This window comes from Akebia trifoliata, chromosome 14 (genome assembly GCF_017979445.1).
Source record: "Akebia trifoliata isolate Shusen 1 chromosome 14, ASM1797944v1, whole genome shotgun sequence".
Taxonomy (NCBI): domain Eukaryota; kingdom Viridiplantae; phylum Streptophyta; class Magnoliopsida; order Ranunculales; family Lardizabalaceae; genus Akebia; species Akebia trifoliata.
Genome location: NC_141388.1, coordinates 35237988 through 35246655, shown reverse-complemented (window position 1 = coordinate 35246655; position 8668 = coordinate 35237988). Strand labels below are relative to the sequence as shown.

The following is an 8668-nucleotide window of genomic DNA, read 5'->3' as shown; positions in this document are numbered from 1 at the left end:
GGGGAACATCCTCACCAAAATCAGCCCATTCTGAAATTTCTAGCCCATGTTTCTAAGTTGAAGAATCATGGATCGTCAATTTTTTGTAACCCACTTTTAATGGGGTTAGAAGTTTTGGAACGGGCTAATTTTTGGTGAGTATGATATCCTCACTATAAATATCATATTCACCAAAATTATCTCATTTTAAAACACTTTTAATCCATGTGGAGCAAAATATGTAGGGAAAATAGTTACGTGCCTAACATTTCTCTTACTTATTTTAAATAAATTTGTAAGTGACTAACATAGAAGTTGAATCCGTGGCGCAATGGTAGCGCGTCTGACTCCAGATCAGAAGGTTGCGTGTTCGATTCACGTCGGGTTCAACATTTTTGCGCTATTTTTTATATAAATTTCTTTTCTACATCACTTGAAATAAAATATAAGTAAAATTGATATTAAAATGGAAATTGCGGTGAGCGTGGATCGAACACGCGACCTTCAGATCTTCAGTCTGACGCTCTCCCAACTGAGCTATCCCCGCTTGATGAAACGTTAGTTGTATTTTTTTACTATTAAAATATATTAGCTGGTCTAACAAAACTCTAACTCATTAATCATGTATGAATTATTGGTTCATCTTTTGATAGAGTCCTACATCAAAAGTCACTATAAATGGAGTGAGGCATTTATGTCTCAACACCATGGCTGGAATGGGATCCACAGTTGTGTTTTAATCCTTATATATAAGAGGTCTATAGCTACTCCTTATTTGTACTCCTTGGTCTTACACCCATCACTCACCCTTGATTTAGAAAAATCTAGGGTTTGAATTAGTGTTGACATGGCATACTAAAACCATTACTTTTAGTAGGACTCGACTCAAGCCAAGCCTAATTTTTTCTTTTATATCATAAAATATTGAACGATTTAGAATCGTCCCTCCACGTCTTGTAAATAGCCGAGATATCCTCACGTCTCCCTTAGTTATATCTTCTTTTATATACTATTTAAAAGGACCTACATACCCTCATTTTCAATTGTAATACGAAACACCATTGATTGTTTTCTAACACCAGTCATCTTGAAGATGATAAAGTAGAATTTGAAGGTTGAAAGATAGTGAATTTTAAGGATAACAAATATGGTATACAATTTTATCCAAGAGGTTGGAGATGCTGATTTTGGAAGAAAGTAGATAAAGATTAGGGTATTTTAGAAATTTTCACATTTTCTTATAAGAGAAGACGAAGGTCAAGGAAGGCATGTCGACATTTTGAAATAAAAGGGGTAGCTCAAATATTCACTAAAAATGTGGAGCAGGTTGTATTATTTGATTAAAAGAAGGAAACCATCCCCCTCACATCTACAAATCCCTAGAATACCAAGTCGTCTTATAATGTGAGATATTAAATCTCGTTCAAATAATTGACTGGCGCGTTTGTATTATTTAGCCTAGATACTGAGTTAACTCGGATAATACGTCTCGGTCTCCTGACGAGTTTTGAAACCATGATGAAACCTCACTTGAATCTAGTATTTTTCTTTGAATTTCAATCATAAACCAATGTCTTAAATGTCAACCGATCCAGCCATATTGAACCTAGTAGCTGGTGGTGGTAGAACCAACTTGATTAATTTTCGGTTGGTATCCATTAATCCACATGAATCCAAAACCACAAATTTGCCAAAACCACCATTTTAAATCAATAAAAAGAAAAGCTTGTGAGAAAAATTGAAAGACTAGTTTTTGTTGATTCAATTATTGAAGCTCTTTGTTGAGCTTTTACTAAGAGAGTAATGTTATTCTTCTAGGAATATTTTCAGAAGAGGGTTGTATTAGGTCCATCAAACGTCGAACATTTCATGTTTAATGAAGTGATGAAATCAATATATGAATATAAGAACTCTTCGTCAATTTTCCTAAATAGTATCTGAAGTTGAATAATGTTTGCTAGACACTTTTGTGTCTGCCATCATTCGACATCAAGAAAGAATTGGCCTAAAAACATAGAAGGCAACTGTTGCCAACTCATGTCAATGTCATCGACTTTTAGTCGATTAAGTCTAGACTCCATGTCGATTAAGTCAGCACTATAAAAATCATCGATACTATGGAATGGACAATTGGGATTTGATGTATAAATCATGAGTAAAATTATGGAGTACCCATAGACGAATTCTCTCTCTCTCTCTCTATATATATATATAACGTCTAAGACCTCATGGGAATATTAACATTCTCCAGCACATTTACTTTTCAATAAAATCCTTTCCCATTTGTTTTTAATAGAAAAAATAATGATATATTGGTCTTTCACACAATAAATGTTATTATTTTAAATAAATACTTATTTATATTATAAATGTATTGATTTCCAAAATATTTATTGCAAACAAAACATTTAAATCTAAAGATTAAAGAGAAATATTTTTCTTACGAACTTAAGAAAATTTTAAACCTTAGTAAGGGTCGTTTTACTTTACTCTCAAGTGTGTCATACTCCCACATAAGCCTTGCGACCTTCTTATATTCATGGTTCCCCCTCTCTCCAATAGATTTGTCTTTTAGACTTGTTGATTGGCTAACAAAAATCATACATTTTAACAGGTGGTCGATGGATCCCACTTAAGTCTCATAACCCTTTTATATTCACAGTTACCTCTCTCTCTAACAAATCGGTCTTTTAGAGTAGTTGGTTGGTTAACAAAAACCATACATGATTATAGGGTGGTTGATGAATCGGGTTTTGATTGGATTGCTATTCCGATATGAACTTTATTAGACTTGGATTCAATCAGGCTTGCCATTTTAAGCTCTAGATTGATTCGGTCTAATGTATGTTACTTCAAATGGGATCCAATCCAAAAACTCAATTTTTTTTTGGTATTGACCCTAATCCCATTTGATTCAATTTGATAAAAGTGCATTAAAAAAAAAAAAAAAATCCTTGCATCAAATTGGGTCTTTATCAGATTGGCTCATTTTCGGAACCCAAATTCTTGATCCAGAAATAGAGTTATCCGATCAGAATGGATTGGAACGGATCAGGTTTTGAAACTGATTTGATCCATTTACACGTTTTAACAGTTGGGAGGAGTGCTTCCAAAGTTTTCTTAGTATAGACTCAAGACCCATCTGATGGGTTTAGATCTAATAATTAATCGAAACAAAAAGCTCAAAAGGAAGTAGAAAGGTTTATTTAGACATACCCCTCCAGTTTTTTTTTTGAATTTTTGAGATACCTTTTATGTTTCCTAACTAATGGCACACCCTCCTGACATCAGTCTATTCTACAAGAATAATGTAAAATGACATAAATATCCTTTTTATTAAATTCTAGCAAAATAAACTCTTTGATTTTTCTCTGGAAGAACATGTCATTTTCAAGTTTTTTGACTTTTAGGGAAAAAACCATACTTATAAAAAAAATACATTTTATAATTTGAATGTTGTAAGAGATGGAATCTTGGGGTTGAAAGATGAGGGAAAAAAATTATCCTAGAAATTGAAGATATCTGATTTTGAAGGGAAAAAAAAAAAATCAAAGGTTTTTTTTGCTTGACGTCGAAGAAGAGGGCGTTTAGATCATCTTATGTTAGTCTTCTATTGAAGAATGAGGTCAAGGGGGTCTGTCATTAGTTTCGAAACACAAGGTTATCTAAAATATTTATTAGAATATGAAGGGGATACTTATAAAATCACCCATATAGAAACAGCCCAAAATCCCAAAAACAAACCAAGAACAACTGAAATCCATATCCAGTAGAATGTTGTTGATTTGATGGCAAACCCTAGGAGATACTCCTTCACATCTGAGAACACAGTACAACAACCACAACTGCAACAACAACAAACCCAAGTCCTCTCTCTCTCTTCTCTCATTTTCTTCTTGAAGAGACCCCAAGCCATCCCTTTCCTTCTATCCATCTTTCTTCTCCTCACATGGGTTTCTCTCAGAATCCAACACCTCCATCACTTCCCCTCTCAACAACCTCATCAATCCCAACAAAACCAGAAATTGAGGAGAGATGGTGATGATGAGAGAGCCAACTTGGTTAGGTTCACCTCTGGTTTCCCCTCTAAGATTTCTAATGACAAGAGAGGATGGTTGCTAAACCCTGTCGCTGTTGCTCATGATGCTGGACTTTCAGGTCTGTTAATTCTATTTGTATCTTTGATGTGGGTTTTGCTTCCTTTTTAATGGGTTGTTGTTTGTTTTGTTGATTAGTTCAGGAATTTGGGTGTAGAGAGACAATGTGTATTTGTTTTTCTTTGTTGTTCTATCTTTGCTATAGTTTATGTTAATCATGGGAAGTGATTGGCCTGGCTTTCAGGTTTGGTGATTCTCTTTGTATATCTGATGTGGATTTTACTTCTTTTTTAATGGGTTGTTGTTTGTTTTGTTGACTAGTTTGGCAATTTGGGTGTAGAGAGACGATGTATATTTGTTTTTTCATGTTGTTGTTCTATCCCCCCAATTATAAAGAGGGCACCCAAAATTCAAAAGTTCCTTTATTTAGGATAGAATTGCCCATATTTTATTCGCAAAAACAATGTACCATATTGAAATTCATCATCATCATTCGGGTTGGCGGGATGAATCCTATTTCACCATTTTAACTCTAGAGCTATATAAGTGGTGGGCGCCGTTTATTTACAAGGGGTACCTTGATTCCGTTTCTAGTTTGGCATTCTCAAACCATGATAGTGTACTGTCTGTTGTGTTGCGGTTTCCTCTTTTTCTTTTAAGGATTCTATATTTTTCAGATTTTTTTTCATCATAGGATTGGTATCCTACAGGTGGAGCAGTATCTTGTGCTGTGGTGCATGTGGGTCAAATCCGAGCGGGTGGTTTGAGGGGAAATCACAGACACTATAATACCAATGAAACATTTGTCATTTGGGGCGCTGAAACAAAATTCAGGGTACGTACTCTCTCACTTGAGAAGAAAATAATCAAGTATTGTTCTTTTGTATGTCTATGAAGATTAAAATATCAGTAGAACAACAATTATTGGCCACCAAAAACCATTACTTGTTGTTTCATGTGCAACAGATTATTCATTGTGATTTTGTTATCGTGCAAAATAGGGAGGCACTTGTCTTCCTTGTTAGAGGCAGTCCTTGTAATGGCGTTTTGAAAATTCATGAAAGCACCCTTACATGAACTGGTCTTAGTTACATAGCCCTGGTTCATCTTCTTTTTGTGCTCTAACCATATCCATTACATTCCCTTGCTTTTGGGGAAAGATACTATTTGAGGCAACAATAGCCTTATAAGAGATGTGAGAGACTGAAATTAGCTAATGATTCATTTCATGTTACCATTTGAATCCATCTTTGGGTATTTGGGTCCCTTCACTTTAAATAATTGTACCCCTAAAGTCTATCATTCTATCTATTGTATTGTCGGATCCACCTTTATCTGGCATTATGATGTACGTGCTACAATGTAGCATGTAGTGCTGTCAATGGATCGGGTCCAGGTCCATATCGGATCGGTGTTGATTTGGTACCAATTCAATAAGGATTGGATTGGATCTGGGACTGATCCAATAAGTATCATATATGACTCTTATCGGATCAGGGTTTTATTGGATCTCAATATTACGATCCAGACCCGATCCAATAACAATCGGATTGGTTCTGGATCAGGCTAATTTATATACTTTCTAGCATTTTATCGGATCAGGGCATGGTTGAGCTAAATCCGACCCAATAAAATATCAGATTGGAACCTTATCGGAATCCAAAATATCGATCTAGACCCAAAGTTATTGGATCGGAATGGATTTCAGGTCTGATTCAATCCATTGACAGCCCTAATAGCCTGAGAAGGAGAAGGGCAAAGAGAGTTACCAAAATGAAAAATAAATAAATAATGTATAGATATTGAGTTTGTATGTGTGGTGGTGACGTTCCTTTTATATGAAAAATACTTTGACATGATCCTGGATTAAACCCTTACTCCCATTCTATGAATCGTCTGTAGTTGGAAAATCGCATGGTAGATAAAGGTTATGCCGAAGTCACGATTGGTGCAGAAGAGGTTGCTGTTGCTTATAGCTCAAGTGGAACAGCTCATGCATTAGTGAATGTGGATCCAATACGAGCGACATTCTTTGTGGGGTGCCAAGATAGTGTAATAACCTACAATAGCTCAACCACAGATTTTAATGTCTGGAAAGATCTTTGAATGTTACTTTGCTATATAATCCTACTTCACAATGCCCCCTTTTCGGCTTATTAAGTGATTGTCAGTACAGGGTTTTGGGCACAATGGAGATTGGTTTCAATGGGGACAAGAGATGTTCAGGTACCTTTGTACAGAAGTCACAGTTGTTCCCCCCCCAAAAAAAAAAAAAAAAAAACCTCTTCAATTGAATGTGATTTTCTAATATAACTCATCTATGTTGTTTATTACATGTACAGTTATGCTGTAGGTATTGTATTGGTTTATGGGCATGATTGATTGTTTGATTCTATGTTACCGAATTTGGTACGGTTCGTATGAGGTTCATAAAATCAAGCGAACCACAAACCCACCGAATTTTTATTGGTTCGGCGAACCAAACAATTAGGTTCGATGAACCAAATAATTTTTTAATTGGTTCGTGAACCAAACCAATTTATTATATATATTTTTCATTGTTTTATATTTAGAATTTGATTATTATATTTATTTATTACAATTTAACTTAGAATTTTTTAACATTATGATAGTACTTATAACTTGTATACTTGAATTATATACATGCACAAGCGAACCAAACTAGCGGACCAATCTAGGCAACCAAAGCGAACCAAGAAACGAATTATCTCCATCTACCCCAAGAACCAGGTTCATTCTAGAGTAGCGAACCACAAACCCGAATTCAACCTGAGCGAGTTCACGAACCAGATACGCAAGAAATCATCCACTGCAAGATAGGTTTACCTAGGTCTAGGAGATCTTCTGAGCCAAAAATCAACTCCGTTTGATGATCACAAATTTTTAGATTTCTTCTAGATTTGTCACTAGATTTTTCTCCACTGTCCAAGAAAGATGAAGTTGATGGGATGGCGAGATCATCCAAGCCATTTAATGGTGAGACAACAATGTGTAAGGAATGAATGCCCAAGTACTACACTCATATACAAGCTTTTTCTTCTTGAATGCTCTATCATTAGGCTTTTTTCCTTATTTGTTTGTCAAAATTTCTCATGATTTGTTTCTATATTATTTGTCACCATAATAAAAGGTGAACTATCTAAGCTGCATTTAGGTAAATACATTAATCGACTTGAGCCAAGTATTATGTTGTCAGCTGCTATAGAACGTGAAAAACAAGCAACAACAGCATGAGAAGGTGGGAGGGTTTCTTATATGAGGTAGGTCGTATCGGAGTTGATACTTGAATTAACATCTCCACAATTTTGAGATATAAATAGTACGGTTGTGGACATATTGAGCCATTGTGGTAGCTCTTTTCATGTTCAGTTGATGCTGGGCCTAGCTTAGATACTCACCACCTGAGCCTGACCTCAAATTAGGCCAACAAAACAAACAATATCTTGGGCTAAGTTTAAGGTGCTAAGCTTGAATTGCTATCTATTGTTGTTGTTATTCACGTATGGTCTTGTTAACATTCTTACTCTTTTTTTTCCTGATTCTTTTTTATTCATTTTCATTCCTTTTAACTTGTTGAGTACCTTCTGATCTCAAGCTATATGTTATTGGGCTTATCTATCTAGAGTTGCTGAAGCTGATTCTGAATAATTAGGCTATGTTTCAAACACTCGAGTGGTCTGAAATTGACGTGTATTTGCTGCAATCCTTGGAATCACCATACTGTTGACGCAATGCCGACTGTGGATGCAATGCATTAAGAATGGCATATTTAAATGGAATAAGGGGGCAAGGGAAGCATGTAAAGTTGAAGGTTTTCGATGTGGTAGTTGCCGGATTTGGGGGAGATGTTAAAAGTGCACGTGATGACTCAAATTTTGGGTTTGGTGCGATGTTGAGCGAAGAAGGAAGTCCTGTAGAGATTTTCAGTGAAAAGCTCAATGATTCCAAGAAGAATATTCTGGTGTGGAATCTAATGTTATAGTCTAAAGCTTTGAAGCATTAAAAACACTTTTTTTTTTAATAGGTAAAACAAAAACAAAAACAAGAGAAAAATCTACAACAAAAACTTTACAGGGAGCATAGGGCATCCCATCTAAACACAAACCCCTTTAAAAGTAACATCCATCTTACACCCAATAATACAAAAACCCAGGAATGAACAAAATCATCTCGTGGTGAGACCTCTTAACGTCCGAAAAGATTCTCCTATTCCTTTCCAACCAAATGCCCCAACAAAGTGCGAAAGGGAGCAAAGCCCAAAGAGGTTTTTTTTTTCCCAACTAGTGAAATCGGTTGAACTCCAACTCGTAAAGAGAGACAGGAATTTGGGAAAACCCACCTTAATTTGAAAAGATGGAGAGAATGGGACCATATAACTATGAAAGAACATTGGATTAGAATATCATCAGTAGATTCCCCACTTGCATAGCACAAAGAATAAAAGTTTGGGGTTATCAAGCCTCTTCTCATTAGATGATCAAGGGTGAGAACTTACCAGAAACAGCTAGCCAAACAAAAAATGAGATTTTTGACAGGACTTTCGTTCCCCAAATGGTAGCAACTAGAAAAGA

General features: G+C 35.5%; 1 protein-coding gene and 2 non-coding genes across 3 annotated transcripts; 2 read left to right on the top strand and 1 right to left on the bottom strand.

The window, feature by feature from the left end:
- The first annotated feature begins 296 nt into the window (after positions 1-296).
- Positions 297-368, top strand: TRNAW-CCA (transfer RNA tryptophan (anticodon CCA)). The gene has a single exon. It is a non-coding gene; the product is annotated as a tRNA-Trp (tRNA).
- Positions 369-453: 85 nt separating this feature from the next.
- On the bottom strand, positions 454-526 carry TRNAF-GAA (transfer RNA phenylalanine (anticodon GAA)). Its single transcript has one exon. It is a non-coding gene; the product is annotated as a tRNA-Phe (tRNA).
- Positions 527-3710: 3184 nt separating this feature from the next.
- Positions 3711-6478, top strand: LOC147386975 (RmlC-type cupin). Its single transcript, XM_086423792.1, has 3 exons — positions 3711-4137; positions 4787-4911; positions 5979-6478. The coding sequence occupies exons 1-3, from the start codon at positions 3768-3770 to the stop codon at positions 6180-6182; spliced, it is 699 nt and encodes a 232-aa protein (XP_086279918.1). The 5' UTR covers positions 3711-3767; the 3' UTR covers positions 6183-6478.
- Positions 6479-8668: the final 2190 nt, after the last annotated feature.

Excerpts from the sequence above, each read along its gene's own strand:
- LOC147386975 (XM_086423792.1), top strand. The coding sequence starts at position 3,768 with ATGGCAAACCCTAGGAGATACTCCTTCACATCTGAGAACACAGTACAA. Across the intron at positions 4,138-4,786 it reads TCATGATGCTGGACTTTCAG|GTGGAGCAGTATCTTGTGCT; the intron begins GTCTGTTAATTC and ends GGTATCCTACAG. Across the intron at positions 4,912-5,978 it reads GCGCTGAAACAAAATTCAGG|TTGGAAAATCGCATGGTAGA; the intron begins GTACGTACTCTC and ends AATCGTCTGTAG.